The following is a 22,541-nucleotide window of genomic DNA, read 5'->3' on the forward strand; positions in this document are numbered from 1 at the left end:
ATAAGTGGGTAGTTAATTTACAAAAAACTGGGTGAAAACGTTTACAACATGACCGGCCTGGCTACCGACACGAACTGGACACACACCATCCAAAGGAAGGCTAGAGCCAATGTTGCCTAAAGGTGTCATCGTCATTGTCTTTTTTTTTTGCGAGAAAATTTCCGATCTATTCATCTTCAATCATAGCAGTACAACAAATACCAGAAATAATAAAAATTACATCGCTAAGTGGTCTATGAATCTGGATGTCTTTGCCCTTCTTCGAGCAGGCGACTCCGAATTCTCTTGCAGACGGACCACCGACAAAGCAAAAATGCTACACTCACGGGTCTTTACGAGGCTAATACAAACTTGTTCCAACTAATCAAACTAGAACCCCCTGATGATTTTCAGAGGATGGGCCCCTTTCAACCCTCTAAATCCAATCCTAATCCTCCATGTTTGCTATTCCGTGAAGTCTGTAAAAAAAATCGCCCCGTGAGTCTATTATTGCTCCCAACAAAGCCACCTCTGCAGCTACCTCACCAAATAGCTAGAACCTCACGTTGGAGATAGGCGGCTCTGATTCTGATGACGAGCTACGAAGGGGAGATGGGAAGATTTGCACTGAACACGACCTACAACATCGGGCCATCCAACATCGGTCATCGTCGCCGCACAGATGACACCAAACAGCTCCGACTTCACAGCAGCAAAGACAACCCAAGACGAAATCCCGTCGGACTCGTCGAACGAAAGCTAACTACCAAAACCCCACCGTGACCAAAACCTCGCTCCTCAACACCGTTGTTGCCACAAAAATGACCACGTGGACCTCTCACACCACCGGTTTGGCCTCATGCCTGCCACGATGCCATTCAGGTCTGGCCCTAGGAAGGCGCAATAGGGCTGAATGATCTTGAAAGTGACCCCCCCCCCCCCCCCCCCCCCCTTCGAGGGAGGTGCCATTGGGAATGACAATATCGTCTGCTCCGGCATCAACATGCACTGGGCGAGCCTTCACTTGGAGTACATCAACCTTCCCTCCTTGCGCAGCCGACCAAGGTAGCAGCCGCCGACCCGTCGGACTGCACAACTCCATCACAGATCCAATGCCCCATCCACGAGGCGACCTCTTTTTTTTTTGAATTGAACGGTTCTGCCAAAGAAATTTGCAATCATCGCAACAACACAAATTGTCATCAGAAATGTTCATTTTAGGATGCTTAAAAATCTCACGTTCGCCGGTTATCAAAATCAAAATAAAAAAAGAAAATAAGAAGAAGGATGTGCAGCTTCCTCGCTCCGCCCCGACTCTCCCCCCACCCCCACGCCACCCCACCCAAACCCACTGGCTCCGCCGTCCACGAGCGCACCCATGGCGACGCGACGCGCGCCTCCGCAGCTGATCGACGACGTCACGGACGAGGTCCTCCTCCGCCTCCTGCCGGACGAGCCGGAGCACCTCTTCCGCGCGGCGCTCGTCTGCAAGCGGTGGCTCCGCATCATCTGCGACCCGGGCTTCCTCCGCCGCTACCGCGCCTCCCACGGCGCCCCTCCCCTCCTCGGCCTCCTCCACAGGCTCCAGGCGATCGAAGGTCCCCCGCCCGCCCGCTTCGCCTCCACCACCTCCATGCCGGACTTCCCCCACCCGGGCGGGCTCCGACGGGCCCTCGACTGCCGCCACGGCCGCGTCCTCGTCCACACGGCGGAGGACGACGGCGTCGACTTCCTCGTCTGGATCCCCATCACGGGCCACCGCCGCGCCGTGCACGGGCCGGACATCGACTGGTTCTGCCTCATCGAGTCCGCGGTGCTGCTCTGCGCCGCCCACGGCTGCGACCACCTCGACTGCCACGGCGGGGGCCCCTTCCGCGTCGTCTTCGCCGCCACCCCTGAGTGCAAGGACACCGTGTTCGCGAGCATGTACTCGTCGGAGGCGGATGAGTGGAGCGTGCCAGTATGCCTCGACAGCGGCTGTGAATCCTTTGTCCGGTACATGGAGCGAGAGAGACTCGCAGACCACTACTACCACACACCCTATCTCCAGCCTAGGCGAGGCGCCGTCGTCGGAGATGGAGTCTACTTCACGCTTAGCCGGGGCAACGCCATCGTCAAGTATGATCTGGGCAAGAATCGCCTGTCCATTGTCGACCCACCGTGCCGGGACGTGTACGAGGTTGCCCTCATGGCCATGGAGGACACTTCACTTGGCTTTGCCTGCCTCCAGGGCTCCAGCCTTTATGTGTGGTCAAGGAAGGTGGATGCTGAAGAACCTGCAGAGTGGGTACAGTGCAGGGTCATCGAGCTAGAGAAAATTATACCTGTTGCCGATCACGAGAAGGCGTCAATTGTTGTTGGGTCTGCAGAGGGTGTGGGTGTCATCTTCGTTAGCACGGATTTTGGCTTGTTTATGATCAACCTCAATTCCGGGCAGCCTAAGAAGGTTGACGAGCCTGGGGTCTACTTCAGCGTCCTACCCTACATGAGCTTCTACACTCCAGGTATCATACTGGCCCTTGCTTGTCTCTTGTCATGCGTTTTCTTTACAGCTTCTGTATGTTTGTGTAGTTAGTTGGTTCTGATTGTTCAACAATCATCCATAAAATTTTGTGTATGCTAGTGAAAACTGAATATGTGGCATTGGGGAACAGAATGTAATTTTGTTTTCATATTGTACTTGTTAAGGGCCATGACATGCATCAGTTGTATTGCTAAATGTGCACACAAACTTGATGATCTTGTATTATCCTGTAACCGTGGTTCATATTTTATTTTTGTTAAAAAAGTTAGTTTACTCGCATAGCTGTAACCAGGCTCAGTCTTGTAACCTTCGGAGTTAGTACTAGCACATACCTAACCAAAGTGGAATGCTGAGTTGAACTGGTTGATATTAGTTTTGTTCGTGGTATCTTTTCAGACCATGGCACGTTGTTATCACTCTGACTAGCTGATCGAGTCGTTTATTTTCTGTTGAGCTGTTTGCATACAGATTGTGCGAGTCCATTATAATCATTTTTGTGTGTTTTTTTGGTCGAATTTATCGTGATGATATTGTTGTAAGTTTTTAGTATGTCAAGCATATCTCAGTTACTGTCTGGATAATGCTGGACTCAGCTACTTTGAACTAAAACTGAGTGTAGTCTATGTTGTTCCTCTTTCATGAAATATGAACTTCAGTGTTGATCTCGTCTTCAGAAGGATTAAATAGCATTGTCAGTCTTTTTGGACATACAATTGGAGATACAGGGATCCAAGATGTAATTTAGTCCCACCATAAAACGTTTACCATCTGTAAATCAACTGAATAACATATTTTAGTTTTGCTAGAGCTGTTGATTGGTCAAGTAGATGATGAAACATGAACTTGCTGCTAAGCTAAAATGGAGATTGCCAATTAATTGAATGAACTTGTTGATAATATTGTCCTGTTGCCTTGCTTTAGATTTCCAGAAAAACTGTAGGTTATTTTCTGGCATAGCTGAAGTTCCTATCTGAAACTGTATGATACTGGCCCTTGCTTTGCTGGTCCGTTGTCAACTTGTCATGCATTTTTTTTTGACGGTGACTTGTCATGCATTTCCTTTACAGCTTCTGTATGTTTGTTTTCTTAGTTAATTTTGGTTCTTCAACAATTATCCTCAGTACAATTTTGTGTATGCTAGTGAAAACTGAATATGTGGCATGGGAAAACAGAATGTAATTTTGTTCTCATATTTTAGTTGTTAAGAGCCATGGTATGCATCGTTCGTATTGGTAAATGTGCACGCAAACTTGGTGATCTTGTATTATCCTGTAACCTTGCTTCATATTTTCTTTTTGTAAAAAAAAACTAGTTTACTAGCATAGCTGTACACATACCATGCTCAGTCTTGTAACCTTCTGAATTACGAGTAGTACTAGCACATACCTTACCAAAGCAGAATGCTGAATTAAACTGTTGGTTAATAGTTCTGTGCATGGTATATTTTCAGATCATGGCACATTGTTAGCGCTATGACTAACTGATCTCCGAGTAGTTTATTTCCTGTTGAGCTATTTACAATTACATACAGATTGTGCAAGTCATTATAGCTAGCTAAAATAGCCAGTTGGTGGGCAAGTGCGGGTGGCTGTTGTCAAAGTGAAGTGAATATGTCTTGTTTCAGTCAGTGGTTTCGGCTCTCCGATTTGTGTGTGTGTGTGTGTGTGTGTGTGTGTGTGTGTGTGTGTGTGTGTGTGTGTGTGTGTGTGTGTGTGTGTTTTCTTTTTGTCGAATTTATCCTGATGATATTGTTCTAAGTTTTAATATGTCAGGTGTACCTCAGTTACTGTCTGGATAATGCTTGACTCTACTTATAGAACTAAAGCTAAGTTTAGTCTATGCTGTTTCTCTTTCCTGAAATATGAAGTTCAGTGCTGATCTCATCTTCAGAAAGACTAAATAGCATCGTCAGACATTTTGGACATACAGTATTACAGTTGGAGATACAGGGAGTCAGGGATCTAAGATGCAATTTAGTCTCACCATAAAACGTTTACCATCTGTAAATCAACTGAAGAACATAGTTTAACAAGTGTGTAACTCAGGTGTTTTACTGCAAACACGGAAAAGTGATGTCAATGACTCAAGGTTATGTTGTTTCATTGGAGAATCTGGACTCGTATGCCATTTATATGGACCATTTTATGGGAAGCAGGCCAATTGCATATTACCCTCAAAATTTCACTAGGGCCGTTGATAGGTTAAGTAGATAATGAAGCATGAACTCAGTTGCTAGGCAAAAATGGAGATTGCTAAATAATTGAATAACCTTGTTGATATAATATCATCCTGTTGCCTAGCTTTAGATTTTCTTGCAAAAACTGTATGTTATTTTCTGGCATAAGTTCACATCTGAAATCCATTTATGAAATCTTCTACACTAAGAACAAGTACGTGGTGCAGCTGAGTTATAAATTCTTAAGTTGTGCTTGGTATCTTTACAGATCGTGGCAAAATGTTGTCGCTGGCGAGGACTAACTGATCTCCGATGTGCCGCACAGCAGTGGTGCGTTGCATAATGGACAAACCCATCATTTGGAGTCTGCTGCTGTTGCCCTTTTTTTGGAGCTACAACTATCAAGCTGGTCTGTTTTTGCTGAGCAGTTTAAGCATGACGTTTGCAAGCCCATTGTGGTTGTTCTTGTACAAGGGTCCAGATTCTGAACTGCTGGTTTTCCGTTTTCTCTTTAAAAGAAGAGGCTGGGGATTTAGATGACGAGGTGATCTCTGCTGTTTTATCAGTGAGATGACGAGGTGATCTTTGCTTGCAGTAAAATTCATCCTGAGATCGCAGAGTTTCGAATAATATCTAATCGGGCGCACATTCTTCAGTTATGAGCAATTGTACATAGCAGTCAGATAAATACTGTATCTGCTAGTCCATTTATACTCTTTTCTTGGGCTGCAAGTCAGATAAATACTTTCTCAGTGTTTAGATCAAATGGTTCTTAGTGTCCACCTAGAAATAGTTACTGTATTTGTTAGTTGCTTGAGAAAGTATTTCCAAAGTAAATTCTCACTTTACCATGTGCTTCAGATGCTGCCGGAGGACATTTCGAGCAGAATTTCTCCAAATCTTTGTTTTATTGGCTCGATATTTACACAAGTGTTTGTAAAATACGAGTTCATAAGTTGGTTTCGCTTTACAAGTGTAATGATCTCTTCTTCTAAGAAAACTGCAAATCTTCCTTGGTATAATAAACAGTTAAACACTGGTCAGGGACGGCAACTTCGGAGGCATCGTCATCGGCTAACCCACTCGGAGCTCCTGTCTCCGGCGCCGCCGGCGGCGGCCGGCCCGTCCTGCCGCGGCTCCTGCCTCCGCTGGAAGTCCCTTCGCACGGTCCACAGCGCCTCGTTGCACCGCCGCATGGACGGCCGGTCCTGCCTCGCCGGCATGACGCACTGCTCGGCCAGCCGGAGCATCCCCTCCACGGCCGCCACCGACGCCGGGCTCCGCCGCACCCTCGGGTCCATGGCCACCACCGCGTCGCCTCCCCGGAACTTCTGCAGCGCCCACTTGGTGGTGGCGCGGGGCTCGAGGCCGCGGCGGCGCTCGATGGGCGGCCGGCCGGTGACGAGCTCGACGAGGAGGACGCCGAAGGAGTAGACGTCGCTCTTGTCCGTGAGCTGGAGCGTGCCCAGGTACTCCGGGTCCAGGTACCCGGCCGTGCCCACCACCTGCGTCGTCACGTGCGTCGCCTCGCCGTCGCCGGCCACCCGAGCCAGCCCGAACCCGGCCACCTTCGCCGCCAGCGCGCCCGTCAGCAGCACGTTCGACGACCGGATGTCCCGGTGGATCACCGCCCGTTCTGCCATCCGCCATGAGTTACCAAGTTCAGACAATCACCATGCACACTCTGCTATAACAACGATCAGAGGGGCCACACGGCCCCCATTTTCATTACGAAAATGGAGTCACAGCGCATATCATATTTCCCTTCCTTTGTTTTTTACCAAGTGTACAAATGAAGTGTAAACAATGCCATTTCGAGGGATCTGATTGGATTACCTGCGTATTCGTGCAGGTAGGTGATGGCGTGAGCCACGTCGATCGCGATGTTGAGCCGCTGCGCAAGTTCTAACCCGGTTCCACGCGATTCTGAATTTTTCAGAAATATTGGTCAGTACATCCTTCTAGTGTTGTGCTATTTCTAATAAAATCTGCATAAACTACAATATGTTTATCACGAGTTCAGTAATATTTCTAATAAAATTGCACAAACTATTTATTTTCTGGCAAAGCAAATGTAGCCAACTGAATTAGAAATGTGAATGCAAATTTCAGCACTTTCAATGATCAGTTGATAAGTTGAACACTGCTAGTAACTATTATGAATGTGACTGCAAAGTTCAACACTGCCAGTGATAAGTTGAAATGCATACCATCCAAGTGTTCTCTTAAGGAGCCATTGTCGACGTACTCTGTAACAATTAGAGTTTCATCTCTCTGCCCGAAGAACCCGATGAACCTCACCAAATTCTGGTGCTCGATCTTCTGAAGCGTTTCGAGCTCCCTGCTAAGTTCAGCAGATAGATACTGACCGTTTAACTGCAGCAACAAAATAGCATTTCTTTTATAAGAACAAAATACTAGTAGTTCAATAATCCAAGCTACATATATACTCCATGGACAATTCCCAAATTTTCGCTCATAATGTTTATTTTCCTGACCTTCCTGGCACGTTTGACGGCAACCTGTGACCCGTCCCTGAGCTTCCCTTTGTAGACGCTGCAAGAAGCTCCCTCCCTGACCATGTTCTTCTCGCTGAAGTTCGATGTTGCTCTGAATATGTCTGCAACGGTGAGCCCTGCACCCTCCTTGCCTGCCCCTGCTGCAACCAAATTTGTCAACATCCACAGATTATAGTCCATGGATACTCTGATCTTCTCAAGCATTTCCATGGTGGTCATGATTAACAAAAAGAATTTACTGGCAAAACAGAGGGCGAGAAGTCCTAATGGTACCTGAATCTGCGGAGACATGGAAGCCCGCGCTCCTGCTCCCGTGAGAGTACCCTCCACTCCTGCTCCCCTTTGATACCTGAGAGACCTCCCGTTCTTGCTCAGCCTCGGCCTTCCTGACCCGGGGGACGAAGCAGGTGCCGAACACGCCGGCGACGCCCCGCGCTGCCGCCTTGAACGAGCTGCTGCTGCTGCGGGTGGAGCTCCGGCTCAGCTGGGAAGAGAACGGCGCGCTGTACGAGGAGGCCTGCCGCCGGTGCCGGTAGGTGTCCGGGGAGCCGGAAGGGTATGGATACCCATCGGAGGCCGCCCTGCTGTAGCCGCTGAAGCCCGAGACCTGCTTTTTTTCGAAAAAGGAGGAATACCCCCGGCCGGTCGATGCATACGGCCACTTTATTAATTATTAGCACAAAACCTTACAAAGTCGTACAACAGTAAGACCAAAGCCACCATCTTCGCAACCTCTGTCGCTACTCCTATCTAACTGATGAAGGGGCGCTGATGGTCTGGGCCTAATACCAAACAGACCTCGCAGCCAAACCTAACATCTAAGACCTGAGGTCCCAACCTGGACGCCTGTCGGGTATGGGCACCCACCAGTCCGGCGTGCTCCTCAACCATGCCGCCCGCCGGGTATGAGGCCGCCACAACCACCTACCACATATCCATCTTCAGAGCTGTACTGTTGTAACGGCCTTGCCCGGTCTCGCTGCCGCCGACGCCACCACGACGCCAGATAGCGTCGACCTCCTGCGCGTGTCTGTCACCACACATCAAACTCCGAATCTGCACTGCGCCACGCCGTCAAGATCCGTCGCCATCAATGGATGGATGCAGCACCGCTCCACCAAAGAAACCGTCCGCTGGTCCCGCGAAGCAAGGCGCAGCACCAAGTAGAAGGCCGAAGCCACCACGCCACCAGCAGCCCCGCCACCAAGAGCTGTTCCCAGCCGCCGCCTTCAAGAAGGAGCACGACACCAGGGTGCCGTCGACGCCCAGACCAGGGGAACAAAAGCTTTCGCCATAGCTCGAGGAGGAGGCGGAAGGGAGAGGATCCACCCCAAAGCCTTCAGGAAGGGGATCGGCGCCAAAGGCGTCGACTTTGGGGAGGCAGCCGCGCCAGCCAGGGGTTTCCCCCGGAACCTCACCCACACGCCAGATCCGCCAGGCCGGCCATAGGGGACGCCGAAGCCGCCTCCAAGGACCGGTGCCAGCACGGATCGGGACCAATCGGAGCAGGGACAGATCTTCTACATGGAGCCGAGAACCCGTGCGGCGGCGGCGGTGCACGCCGCACTGCAGGGCCTCCTGCCGAGCTCCAACCGCCGCTCCCCACCTCCGGCCAGCGCAGATCTGACCGGCCAACCCCGCCACGAAGAGCGCCGGGCTGCCGCCAGCCCGCGCGCGCCACCACGACGTGCCGACCCCGGCCAGCAGCAGCGCCGCCGCACACCGCCATCCGCCAGCGCGCCCCGCCCGATGCGCCAGCCGCTGAGCACCGCCGTCGCCTGGAGAAGAAGCCCCCCGTGGCCCCGCTCCAGGGGAGGCAAGGAAAGGGCCCGCCGCCGCCGGCACCGCGCGGGCTTTGCCCGGCGGCGTCCGCCGGCGGCGGCGGCGGGAGGGGAGGTGGATGGGGGCGGGGGCTGCCGCTAGGGTTCGGGCGCCCGGGTCGCCCGCGGGGGAGCGACACGGGGCCGGTCACCGATTTACGTGTGTAGTTCACCCTGTACGATCAGACCTAATATGTGAGTGTCAAATCATCCCGAGACCTGCTGGCTGCTCATGCTGCTGCTGCTGGTGCTGGGCTGCCTCCTCGCCGCCGACGACTCCATGGCGGAGACCCTTGATGATCTGCTTACCGCTGATGGCGATGGTGTTTCATGGATCGTCACATGAGGATAAGATGGGATTGATGGATGATCGGATGTTATGGTGCAATGATTTGATGTTTATCTGACTGCGTCGGAGGTTGCAGGGTCAACCCGCGTGCTGGCTGCCTTGTGCTTAATCCAAGCAACAACTGGTGGTTTGTTTGACCTGAGAGCTGTGGCAATATTTTGCTTTGAGGAATGTTATCATGGTTGAAATTTTGCTTTTCGTTGCTATTCTTTTCTGGTTGTTGTTCATGGAATTTTTGCACACACACCTGTCATTGCTTGGTTGGTGCAAGGACTAAGGACCTAGTCTTGGGACTTGGTCATAGTCTCATAGAGGTACGTGCTAATCATCTATGTGCGGTTGGGGAAGGAAATTAGTTGGAATGTAATGGGAATTTATGGCCGGTTTAAGGATATGAACAAATATGATGGTGAACTTTCTCTTCTGAACGCATGTGTTTGTACAAGATTGCATATATGGTGGCTGAAACAGGGGTTAAGGAATGTGACTTTTCATGAGGCAAAAGAGAAACCTCAGTTGGATCTTGATGCAGTTTACATGCAAGTAGAAGCCTTGGAATCAGGCTTCGAAAAAAACAAAATACATGTCAATCTAGTTCGCCAATGCAAAAATGAAATATAAGATTGACAAAGTGTTCACCAAATCATAACCGTACACTTTTCTCGAGAAAAAGGCAGCTATCCAACAAATCATAACCTCCGAACACCGCACATACCAAAACTTATGGTAGAATTAACGTCAATTTAAAATATCACAAGACAAAACATGAGTTGAAATTATTCTCTGCTTCAGTAACTACTATCCCGGCCCCTGTCGCAGATGCAAAGTGCCCAGTATTTTGCTTATATGGGGCCCGTGATCCTATTATTGGGGTTAAGTTTGCACCTTTTCAAATGAGATCTCAATGAGGATGTACCGTTTTTTGAATCACAGCAAAGCTCAAGATCACAATGGTTGCACTTAGCCTTAGCAGTATCTCCAACTATGATCTCTGTAAAGCTTTTCCACACAGGTGATCTTCGTGCCATTGGTTTTCTTTTCTTCACCTTCTTGTTCTTCTGAAGACCAAGCGAGCTGATCTTATTCATTTCCCACATTGCGTCGTCCTGCATCTCCTTGTTTGTAACCATGCGTAGTGTTCGGCATAGACTTTGCACGGTTCCCGACAAGGAATTCAGCACCGTCTTCTGCTCATTTTCTGCTTCACAGTCTGTCGGCAGGAAGAACTCCAAGACGAAGTCTGCCGTACCAGTGCGTGTGGTTCTTAATCGGATTGCCATCACACCTTTTAACCTGAAGATCTTAGCATGGTGAGATAATGGGTACTCCTGTTCACCTGAAGATCCCATGTCTGGTAGGAAGCAGGGCTGGTTTGTGGTGAAGGCTTTCCCTGCAACCCCTTGCCCTGGCAGAAGGTGGTGCTCAGAGCAGGCCTCATGGAAAATCTGCACCCGAGGGTCATTCACGTGGCATGCTGCATCAATGGTAGAGATGCAGTATCGGCAGTTCTCATCTGAGTGGCGTCTGCCTCGTGTATGATGCAGGCTGCTCTTAATACTTGTAATATCTCCGGTATAGCTTTTTTGTATGAAGGATTACTGAACTGCATGATGATCAACAAGAGCAGACACACAATGAGAAAATATAAGTACCAATTCTTTCCATTTTAGTAGATTTACTAGTTTTATTCTAAAACATTGGCTAAAGGGGGAGGAATCCTTCTAACTGTCTGTTAGAGCAACTCCAACCGGTCCCCTGTATCTGGTTAGAGGAGTAAAAATATGGGTTCTACTCCTCTAAATCAGAACTAGCAGAACTCGTATAACCCTTAGGTGAGTATAAATTTAACTCCGAGCAGCTGCTGAGGAAAATTTAAAGAACTTGTTTTTCATGTCTCTCCTCCCTGTCACCTTTCTTTCCTCTTTGCTTTTTGTTTGCTGATTTTTCTAGTTGATAGGCACCTCAAAATAAAATCTGCATAGTCACTTTTTTCCTCCTGTTTTATGTGTGTTTGCTTCTGTTTCTTTCTTCTTTTCTTCTTGAGTCATTTTCCTTTTTTATGTGTACTTTTAGATGTTGGGTGTGTGCATGTGTCTGTACGCACAACTACCATACAATAGATGTGCAAATTATATTATAATGCTATTTTCACTACTCTATGTTTATTCTTGCATGTTATAAAAAGAGCAATCTATGTGTAAATTGTGTTCAAGTTTTTAAATTTTTTTCTTCTGTAAGGGTAATGACAATGCCACTACTTCATTCTTCCTTACAAAACTTTTTTTTGTGTGTAAGTGTACACACAAGTACTATGCACTATGTGTACAATATATTAGAGTGTGAAAATTGCACTATTATATGCTCATTCTTTGCATATTACGTTACATGCAAATTCTATGCAAATTGTGTGCAACTCCTTTTATGTCTTTTTTACTTTCTTTCTTCTATGAGGGTAATACGAATGTCACTAATTCATTCTTTCTCGAAAAACTTTATTTATTTTTTTATTTTTTTTAGTATAGGGAGAAGAAGGGTGGAGCAAGAAGAAGCCGGTTGGGCTTTTGGATCACGATTGTACAGAGGAGAGCAATTTGACATTCGTATTATGTGTGTGTGTGTGTGTGTGTGTGTGTGTGTGTGTGTGAGAGAGAGAGAGAGAGAGAGAGAGAGAGAGAGAGAGAGAGAGAGAGAGAGAGAGAGAGAGAGAGGACACTATCGACATGAGATTTAACATTCGTGTTGCATTATTTGGATACTAAGTATTACATAGACATATACACACAAGTTCTATGTAATGCATGTACAAATTATACCGTTATCTAAAATTTACACTACATATGCTTATTCTTGAATATTGTGAAATAATGCAAGTTCTAAGCAATGTATGCACAATTTTTTTTTCATGATACACTTTAAGTTTTCTTTCTTCATTTTGTTTCTTCTTTAGGATAATACCAATGCAACTAATCCATCTTTCTCTAGATTTTTTTTTAAATTTTAATTTTTCTTTTGATTTAGTATCATGGCTCTTTTCCCCCTCTTTCTTTTAGGATAATGTTACCGTCCTTACTTATTCTTCATCAGAAAAACTTATGTTTTGGTATTTTTTTTAGTTTTGTATTGCTTTTAGTTTTTGCTTCTGCTTATTGAGTGTTAAAGTGGTATACTTCGGAGAATAGATTTTTGCTCTCGGGCTCCATGAAGCCCGAAATTTTCAAAATTAATAAATCAACCTTTTAAGTTTTAAAACAATCTGAAAAGAAATGCACACTTACTTATAGATGTATACTAGATATGTGTGAAATTCATCACAAAATACATTTTGATGTGAGCTGTACCAAAAACAAAATCATGTACTTTTATACTAGTGAATAGTACATGTGATGGAAATATGTGATTTTGTCTTTTTTGTGTAGCTCGCATAAAAAGGTATTTCACCTTGAAACTTTGCAGACAAGTAGTATACATTCATATGTATATGTGTGAGTTTTATGTTTCATATATTTTAAAACCAAAGGTTTTGATTTTCAAAATTTTCAAATTAAGGGCTCCATGCTCGAGCTCCATTAGCAATCTTCGTATAATTTACAGCTTCTACTACTGATTGATTTTATTACAGTTTACGGAGACACGCGCTAGTTGGCTACACGGCCGTTGGATGACGATCTAACGGCCGAGAATAAAAGTGACTTGTGCAACAAATTTTTTCAGGTAACTGAGGTAGAGGCAAATAAAAAATTACTCAAAGTTATGCTAGTTCGGATTTCTTATGTTGCTTACCTTTGTGCGCGGAATGCTTGAAACATATGTGATCGTCTGCTCCTTCTTTTGCCAGCGGGTCATCAGTGTCGACTTCATTGCCAATAAGAAATAATACTAAAATTTAGTAAAAAAATAATAGTTCACATTTTGGTTAATATACTTGTCGGTCATATGTACTCCCTCTGTCCAGAAATACTTGTCCTAAAAATGAAAAAAAATGGATGTATCTATAACTATAATAAGTTTAGATACAACCATTTCGAGAACAAATATTTCCGGACGAAGAGAGTATTACGGGTCGATTAGTGAGGTATGGCTACCTCCCTAAAAAACAGTGAGGTATGGTTACCTTGACAATTAGGTCATGCATCATGGAGGAAAGAAGCTGCACTTTACACTCCAGTTTACACAGCTTGGAGTGTATAGTGATCGTCAGCTCATCCAGACGAAGGGCTAAAGCTTCTTCATTTTTTTTGACGCCTGCACCTTGGGACGGCGTGGTGCTTGTACTTGGCACTTGGCAGGCGCAGAGGCGCTCCGCTGTTGCTTGTGGCATCTGAGGTGAAGGTCGGGGCAGCAGAAGCATAGGGGCTGAGTGGGCGTGAAGCGATGGTCGCCACTTGAAGACAGGTGTTGTCGCGATGGAGCTGCTCATCCGAATCTGAGCGACTCATCGCACCTTGGGACGCCAACGCCATGGTGGTTTCGGCATCTGAGGGGAGGATGGAGGGAGAACTTGGAGCGATGGTTGCCACTTCAGGTTCAGGGCACGGACCGATATATAGAGGTATGTTTTCCAGGGCGGCGGCCCAGTCGATGTTGGGAGAGCTTGACCCGTCGATGGCCAATTCAGGGGAGCTGGGGAGAAGTAGCTGGTCCAGGTCCAGGTTGTCCAAGTCGATGTTGGGATAGCTTGACGCGTCGATCGCCAGTTGAGTCGACGGATTGTCCAGGTCGTTCAAGCAGATGTCTGCGCCCTCGGCCGACGTTGTGCTCCTAGCTTGCAGGTTCCATTCAGGCCAACAAGCCTGTTCCCGTGAGAATCCGGTGAGACAATTTTGTTACTGCACGCACGGCACGGCACGGCACGGCGTCAGATTCAGAGCCTGGATTATTATAGACAGAAGATTGTAAATGATGGAAAATAACACTTGAGCAAGCAAATCACGGGGGGGTATTCCTCTCAATTCTGGGAACTACCTACTGTAGGAACGAACGAAATTTACGGACAGGAGAGAACGCGTCAAATCCTCCCCCCAGAAACAAGGGCATAAATAGTAGTATTACCTCACAATTACTTGTAGTACTTGTCGCTTCTTCCAATGGAATGAAATTAAAAGGGTCTCCTCCCTCCCTCCAAGCCTCCAACAAGCAGATCTACGGAGGGTTCCTTCCGTGCTCCTGAATCCAGCTTTCGACCAAAGTGGGGGAGAGTGGGTTAGTGAGAAAGCTGCGGAGGCTCCTCGCAAAAAACAAAGTGATTTTTCAGTGGGGTGGGGCTCCTTCACCCCCACTTGCAATCCTACTCGTCCTTGTGTCTCTTGATGGAAAGAAAGAAAGAAAAAGAATTCATTCAAACACGTTCGCTTACTTCGCTGGATGCTACCATGGATACGGAGCTAACATTGATTATTTTGGGGCTTTGCTTTGCACTGGCCTGCTTTGGCGTCTAGGTTATTTTGCAGGTTCTGTTTTGGTCTCGTCTAAACAAAGCTAAGTATTGCGGCCACCGCTATATATTTTGTTAGAATCTTCCATTCTCGCCGCGGGGCAACGACCAAGCTACACCACTTTTGTCCGGAGCGAATAAGTAAATTTAGCATGCGATTTACTTATTGGTGCGACCAGCTCAGGTATAAACATGCGATTCATTTTACATCATAATACGTACTACTGACAAGGACACCATCTGGCCATGCCATGCGGTTTTTCCAAGTTCAGACAATCACAATGCACACCCTGCTATTACTGGTACGTACCATCTTTCACTTCCTTTGTTTATTACTATTACTACTATGGTGAAGTGTGAATTATGCCATTTCAAGGGATCTGATTAGAATTACCCGCGTACTCGTGTAGGTAGGTGATGGCGTGAGCCACGTCGATCCCGATGTTGAGCCGCTGTGCAAGCTCTAATCGACTAATCGTGTTCCGCGGGATTCTGAATTTCGCAGAAATCTTTGGTCACTACATCTTTCTAGTATTCCTAACTGAAATTTGAAATGTGAATGCAAATTTCAGCACTGTCAGTGACCAGTTGAATTGCATACCATCCAAGTGTTCTCTAAGGGAGCCATTGTCGACATATTCTACAACGATCAGAGTTTCATCTTTCTGCTCAAAAAACCCGAGGAACCTCATCAAGTTCTGATGCTCGATCTTCTGCAGTGTTTTGAGTTCTCTGCGAAGTTCAGTAGATAGATACTGACCGTTTAGCTGCAGAAATCAAATACCCAGTTAGTTCCTCCTGAATCTACATTCTACAGCCTCCATGAACAATTGCTGAATATTTATTTCTGATGCTTTTTCGTAACCTTTCTGGCACGTTTGGCGGCAACTTGGGAGCCGGCCGTCCGTGAGCTTCCCTCTGTAGACGCTGCAAGAAGTTCCCTCCCTGACCATGTTCTTCTCGCTGAAGTTCGATGTCGCCCTGAATACATCTGCAACGGTGGGCCCTGCACCCTTCTTGCTTGTCCCTGCCGCAACCAAATTTGTCAACATCCACAGATTACAGTCCATGAATACTCTGATCTTCTCAAGGGATTTCATGCTGATTAATTTGATGCTTAAGCTACAGGAGGATCATGATTAACAAAAAATTTACTGGCAACAAACAGAGGATGAAGTCCTAATGGTACCTGAATCCGTGGAGACATGGAAGCCCTCCACTCCTGCTCCCCCGAGAGACCTGGGAGACCTCCCGTTCTTGCTCTGCCTCGGTCTTCCTGACCCGGGGCACGAAGCAGGTGCCGAACACGCCGGCGACGCCCCGCGCTGCCGCCTTGAACGAGCTGCTGCTGCGGCTTGAGCTCCGGCTCAGCTGGGAAGAAAAACGGCGCGCTGTACAATCTTGAGGATGGACCGAGGGAAGATGAAGGTGTCGGCCCTTGCAGCGTGCGGTGCTTACTGAGAGTGTGTCAGATCGGTGTGAGACTCAATCCAGGTAGTGGCTTGGATGGGACACCCGGCTTTAGATGTTAGGCTTTGGTGCGTTTGGTATTAGGTTCGAACATTTGGCACGGTTTCATCAAGGGAATAGGAATAGCAACAACGTTACCAAAATAGGCTTGAAGCTTATTAATGTATCATTTCGTATGATCTTTACGAATAATTAATAATATGATTGTATGCGATACGTACTCCTTTTCTAAATAAAAAAAACGACAAGGCCTGCCGCCGGTGTCGGTAGGAGGGGTACGGGTACCCATCGGAGGCCGCCTTGCTGAAGTTGCTGAAGCCCGAGACTTGTGTTGACACACGAACACGTCACGTGTACCCTCGACACCAGGGTGATGCACCGCAGCTCACGTCGAAGGAGACCCGACCGACAGCGCGATACGCAAGACAGTCGACGGGCGCTTTTGCAGACCCGAAAACCCCACACCCCCGGAAGGGACCCCGTCAGGGAGTGCGACGGCTATGGGCTACCCTAGGTCGATTCGGTCGTCCCTAGAGCCTTGGGATTCGCAGCTCTCAAACATGAAGAACAGCGAAGAACAAGATAGAAAAATGGTGGAGAGATAAAACGTAGATGAAAAAGTAGTATATTGATTTGTTCGATTGTGTGTTGTTCAATCGGCCATCACCCCCAACATATATAAGAGGCGGCTGGACTTCCCGTACAAGCAAAGGATTCATCTAGGCTTTCCTTACAAAAAATTACATCAATTCACGTCCTAGAGTCCTAGTTCTATTCCAACTCGGATTCAGTCTGAATCTGGCCCAACTTCTGTCTTCCTCCTTGCGCGGGCCGCCGAGCTTGCATATGACCTCCGATCAAGACGGCCCAAATATGAAACTTGTGCGCCTCGACGAGACGAACAATCCTTATGTTGAGCACTTTTTCAAATAAGACCATCTTGAATATTCTATGAAGCCATCTTTAATATCCAGTCGGACTCGGTCATGTAATGGACTGGATTGTCCCGAGTCTCGTAGTGAACTTACAGGCCGTATACTATCTCATATGATAATGACTCCAAAACCAAAGTTCACCGTTTTGACGATGCGCACAACTTCCATGTTGATCACTTTTTCATCCGAGGTCATCTGGATTACCTTTCGGGCACATCTTCAGTTTCACTCGGATCCGAGCTCATCCACTCGAATATTAGAGTTTTTCGTCCGGCTGGACCTTTTCACTCGGATGTTAGAGTCTTTCACTCGGATGACTATATTTCGCTCGGAAGCCAATCTTTTACTCGATCGATAAGTTTTTCACTCGACCTTTTCCTCGATCGGTAGGTTTTCACTCGGATGGTAAACTTTTCACTCGGATTTCCCGACTGAAAACACAGCCTGATCTTGATTTGCCTCTCCAGGTTGCATACGACATTGTATTGAGACAAATTTTATATGAAAAACGATCGGCTCGACGAGACAAAACTTTTTCGTGTTGAAGGTTTTTCGATTCAAGGCCGTCTTGATGGCCGAATTACTCGCGCAACCTATCAGACAAGTGTCTGGCACCTCGCGCCATATTTCCGTTGAGGTTCGGTCTACAATGTATTGCCTCTAACTTTTGCATATGAACTCGGATTGAGATGATTTATATATCAAAATCGATTGCCTCGACGAGACCAAGACAATTACTTAAGAGTGCTCCTTCATACGAGGTCATCTTCAAGACGTGATTGGCCAAAAACCACTCGGAACATTGAATTATGCCACTCGAAGTATAGTTTCTGTCCGTAAGATAAAGTCGAATGAATATAACCGAAACATCAGAGTGGTTCCACTCGGAGACGTGAATCTTTTCATGCTGAAAACCCGTTCACTCGATACCATCTTCATTGCAATCTGTATTTTGCCAAAATCAGGTGTCAACACATGCCCTCCTGTTTTTCGGCAAAGCTTGCACGCCAAAAAATAATATGCATAGTGTTTGTTCTAAGGACGATATCAGCACTCCATCGGCCATTTATTTTTCTCAGCGCGATAATTATGTATCAGCCATGTTTGTGTTAAGGGCGATAATCGTATATCGGCCATTGCCTACTTAGGCTTCCTGCCACACACTCGGGTGGTACTTCTTCAAATATTTGCCATTGAGAGCTCGAGGTAACAATGCCCCTTGTATTGATTCCACCAAATATGAATTTCCGGGAACAACTCTTGTAATTCTAAAAGGACCTTCCCAACTTGGAGACCACTTCCCGAATTTTCTATCTCTTGAACCAATCGGCAGAATCACTTTCCGGACGAGATCACCAACTTGAAAATTCTTCAACTTAACTTTCTTATTGTAAGCTCTTGCAACCCTCAACTTGTATCTCTCTATGGAATTCAAAGCAACCAAACGTTTATCAGCAACCTCATCAATATTTTCCATCATCAAGTTATAAAGGTCTACTGCCGATAAATCATTTTGTTTGGCTATTCTCAAAGCATTCAAATTTACTTCCACTGGTAAAACGGCCTCTTGACCATATACTAGCTCATATGGGGTCACCTTTGTAGCACCATGCCTTGAAATTCTATGTGCCCACAAAGCTTCAGACAATAACTCATGCCATCTCCTTGGATTATCTTCAATCTTTTTCTTGATGAGTTTGATTAAAATTTTATTGCTAGACTCAGCTTGTCCATTAGCTTGGACATAATATGGAGAGGAATTGAGCAACTTTATGTTATAAGATCCGACAAACTCTCTGACTTTGGATATCTCTGCACCACTAGTAACGAATCACCATAAGCCTCAATATGTGTAACACCTATAGCAAGTAACATCTCTAGGCCGAATAATAATGCTTCATATTCGGCTTGATTTTTTGTACAAAAATATTCGAAGCGACATGAGGCTTCAAAAACAGCACCATGAGGAGATATGTAAACAATACCAACACCTTGGCCATTGGTACAAACTGAACCATCAAATATAATCTCCATGGTACTATTGAGACAAGGTTTATATCAACATCATGCTTGTCATCAATCCGATGTTCAACAATAAAATTAGCAACGATTTGGCCTTTCATGGATTTTAGAGATTCATAGGCCAAATCATATTCAATCAAAGCATAAGCCCACTTGCCAATTCTACCACTAAGAATTGGTCTATGCAACATGTATTTAATGACATCGGTCTAAGAAGCTACTATGCAAGCACTCGGTACTAAATAATGTCTCAATTTTGTGCAAGCATAATATAAACATAGACATAATTTTTCAATAAATGTATACCTTGTCTCTGCGTCCAATAGGCGGTGGCTCAAATAAGTGATGGCATGCTCTTTTCCTTCGGTCTCTTGAGTTAGAACAGCACCAATAACTCCTTCCTCTGCTGCAATGTAAAGTCTGAAGGGTTCCCTATGCTTGGGTGCTTTCATCACCAGAGGAGTGCACAAATAATTCTTGATCATATCAAATGCTTCTTGCTGTTTTGCCCCCCAAGTGAAATCAGCATCATTCTTTAACCGAAGGATAGGAGTAAATGCATCAACTTTCCCTGATAGATTAGCTATGAACCTTCTCAAATAATTGACCTTGCCAAGAAACTTTTGCATATCTCTCTTGCATGTTGGAGCCTCCACTTTATGTATGGCCTCTATCTTTTTGGGATCAATCTCTATGCCATCTTCATGAATAATAAAACCCAAAAACTTGCCAGCTGATACACCGAATGCACACTTTAAAGGATTCATCTTCAGTCCATACTTTTTCATTCTTTCGAAAGCTAAACGCAAATCGGCCAAGTGAGATTCAAAAGCATCCGATTTGACAACAATATCATCAATATAAACTTCAAGTATGACACCGAGTAAATCATGAAAAATTAAATTCATAGCCCTTTGATACGTGGCTCCAGCATTTTTTAATCCGAATGTCATCACTGTCCACTCGAATAAACCAAGGAAACCAGGACATCGGAAAGCCGTTTTGTACATGTCCTCTTCGGCCATAAAAATTTGATTGTATCCGGCATTACCATCTAGAAAGCTAATAACCTTATGTCCAGAAGCATCATTAATAAGCATATCGGCTATTGGCATAGGATACTCATCTTTGGGTGTAGCCCTATTCAAATCTCTGAAATCAATGCACACCCTCAACTTGCCAGATCCTTTCTTCTCTACTGGGACAATGTTAGAAATCCACTCGGCATACCTGCAAGGTCGAATGAAATTAGCTTCAAGCAGTCGACCGATCTCTTCCTTGATCCGGTCATATGTTTTCGGATTAAATTTTCTGGCCGACTGTTTATAAGGTCTAAAACCGGCCTTTATAGGCAACCGATGTTCCACTAGCTCTCGGCTTAACCCTGGCATCTCATGATATTCCCATGCAAAGCAACAAACATATTCTTTCAATAGCTCGATTAACTTAGCCTTACAATCGGCTTTCAAATTTTTGTTTATAAATGTCGGTCGAGTGACTGAACCATCTCCAATATCTACCTCTTCTAACGGATCGGCTGATGTAAAACCTTGTCCAAGTTTATCCATGTCATCCAACTCCTCTATAGACTCATACATATCGTTCTCATTGGACCGATACTTTACAAGACGTTTTTGTAACCACTCGGAATTAGGATCCATTTAAACATATCATACCTTGGAGCCGATTGCATTCACTCGGCTTTAAAGAGACGGGCACAAAACCATTCTTGGTCGCGCTGAGAAAATCAAATTCTGATAAGTCACGTCCCGTCAAGCAAGTAGCATTGGGATGTTGCCAATCCACCGATGCATCGGCCAAAGCAACACAGGCCGAGTTATCCGCATGAATAACTTCCACTTCATCATCAACCCACTGAATCAAAAACTGGTGCATAGTGGATGGCACGCACTGGTTTGCATGAACCCAATCGCGGCCTAGTATGACGTTGTAGTTACCTTGCACCTCAGCGACAAAGAATGCAGTAGCCAAAGTTTTGCTTCCGACTGTAAGCTCCACATACATCACACCTTTGGCTTCAATTTTCTCTTTGCCTTCAAATCCGTTGAGCACCATATTGGTCTTGATCAATTCTTCATCAGGCAAACCCAATTTCTTGAAGACCGAATAGGGCATAAGATTTACCACAGCACCACCATCAACAAGCATCCGAGTGAGCGGCGACCCATTGATATGACCTCTGAGATATAATGGTTTAAGATGCGTTACTGGTTCTTTTAGCTTCTCGAATATTGCGTTTTTAGGGCCAAAATCCAGCTGAGCCACCTCCCCTTCTTCATCTACAACATGAAACTGAGCAGGTAAGTAATACACCATATTGATATCCATACCTTCATGAACCGGTGTAGACTCATAGTCCAACATATCAGCCTCCTCCTCGAGTGCATCCACAGATTCTGAAATTTGTCCGAGTGAAGGAGAAGTAAGAAGTGTCGCAGATGATGTCATATATGTTGCATCGTCCTCCTTTCGTGATGTAGGTATTGTTGTGATAGATGTAGAAGTTGCTGTATCTTGTATTTGTTTAGGCCTCCACACTTGTTTTGGTGGAACCATGGGTCGAGTGTCATTGAACAACTTATCCCTTTGCTTCTCGGCCTCCTGTTCTGCTATCTCTTGACTCCTTAACCTCTGTAGTTTCCTCTTTTGTGTCTTTGTTAGCCCTGGAGGACACCACTTTGGCTGAGTGTATTTAGGATCTCTCGTTTTTACCTGGCTGGTGCTTGCCTCATGGTCATTAGCCGAGTGCTTTGGCGCGATAGCAAGTATCGGCTCAGTCGGATTGCTATGCACAATCGGCTGATGTATGGCGAATGTTTCGGTGCCCAAGATAAGTGAGTCGACATCCATTTTCTCCTTGCCTTTTCCCGACTCAACTGCTGCAACACTTGGTGATTTAACACGCCATTCTTTTCGACTTTCCAGATGCATGAAATTTCCACTCGGGCGCACCTTTTTACTCTGATGGAATCCACTCGGATGGATATCACTCGGATGGAATCTACTCGGCCGCATTTTTTCACTCGGATAGCTTCCACCTGGGTGCATTCTTACACTCGGATAATTTCCATCCGGTCGCATGTTTTGACCAGCCGACCGATAGTTACCGATGTTCAGTCGGCCATTATATGAGTATTCAAGTCGACCCCAAACAGTTTGCCTTTGCTCTTCTGGAAACAACGCCTTTGGTCCACTCAGTTTCATATACTGACTGAACATATCATCTGATAGTGACCTTGGCCGCTTCAAGTATGATGGCCGGTTAGAGCTGGGACCAGCCGACTGATTAGCATAT

The 22,541-nt window shown here is 46.0% G+C and overlaps 2 protein-coding genes and 1 pseudogene across 2 annotated transcripts; 1 reads left to right on the forward strand and 2 right to left on the reverse strand.

Moving 5' to 3' along the window:
• The first annotated feature begins 1,306 nt into the window (after positions 1 to 1,306).
• On the forward strand, positions 1,307 to 5,438 carry LOC123108259 (uncharacterized). The gene is made up of 2 exons (XM_044530083.1): positions 1,307 to 2,483; positions 4,948 to 5,438. Exons 1-2 carry the CDS (start codon positions 1,358 to 1,360, stop codon positions 4,983 to 4,985), a joined length of 1,164 nt encoding a protein of 387 aa, XP_044386018.1. The 5' UTR covers positions 1,307 to 1,357; the 3' UTR covers positions 4,986 to 5,438.
• Positions 5,439 to 5,650: 212 nt separating this feature from the next.
• On the reverse strand, positions 5,651 to 8,927 carry LOC123101740 (calmodulin-binding receptor-like cytoplasmic kinase 2). The gene is made up of 6 exons (XM_044523054.1): positions 8,625 to 8,927; positions 7,472 to 7,805; positions 7,178 to 7,338; positions 6,890 to 7,055; positions 6,516 to 6,605; positions 5,651 to 6,315 (listed from the first exon to the last, which is right to left on the reverse strand). Exons 1-6 carry the CDS (start codon positions 8,925 to 8,927, stop codon positions 5,747 to 5,749), a joined length of 1,623 nt encoding a protein of 540 aa, XP_044378989.1. The 3' UTR covers positions 5,651 to 5,746.
• Positions 8,928 to 9,962: 1,035 nt separating this feature from the next.
• On the reverse strand, positions 9,963 to 15,898 carry LOC123101741 (uncharacterized; annotated as a pseudogene).
• Between the last annotated feature and the right edge of the window lie 6,643 nt (positions 15,899 to 22,541).

Source organism: Triticum aestivum, chromosome 5A (genome assembly GCF_018294505.1).
Source record: "Triticum aestivum cultivar Chinese Spring chromosome 5A, IWGSC CS RefSeq v2.1, whole genome shotgun sequence".
Lineage (NCBI taxonomy): Eukaryota > Viridiplantae > Streptophyta > Magnoliopsida > Poales > Poaceae > Triticum > Triticum aestivum.

Bases quoted from the DNA above. Each gene is read 5' to 3' on its own strand.
- LOC123108259 (XM_044530083.1), top strand. From the start codon at position 1,358: ATGGCGACGCGACGCGCGCCTCCGCAGCTGATCGACGACGTCACGGAC. The intron at 2,484-4,947 runs GTATCATACTGG...GTATCTTTACAG, and splicing joins CATGAGCTTCTACACTCCAG to ATCGTGGCAAAATGTTGTCG.
- LOC123101740 (XM_044523054.1), bottom strand. From the start codon at position 8,927: ATGGCGGTGTGCGGCGGCGCTGCTGCTGGCCGGGGTCGGCACGTCGTG. The intron at 7,339-7,471 runs GTACCATTAGGA...ATTTGGTTGCAG, and splicing joins CCATGTCTCCGCAGATTCAG to CAGGGGCAGGCAAGGAGGGT. The intron at 6,606-6,889 runs GTATGCATTTCA...TGAAAAATTCAG, and splicing joins CTTAAGAGAACACTTGGATG to AATCGCGTGGAACCGGGTTA.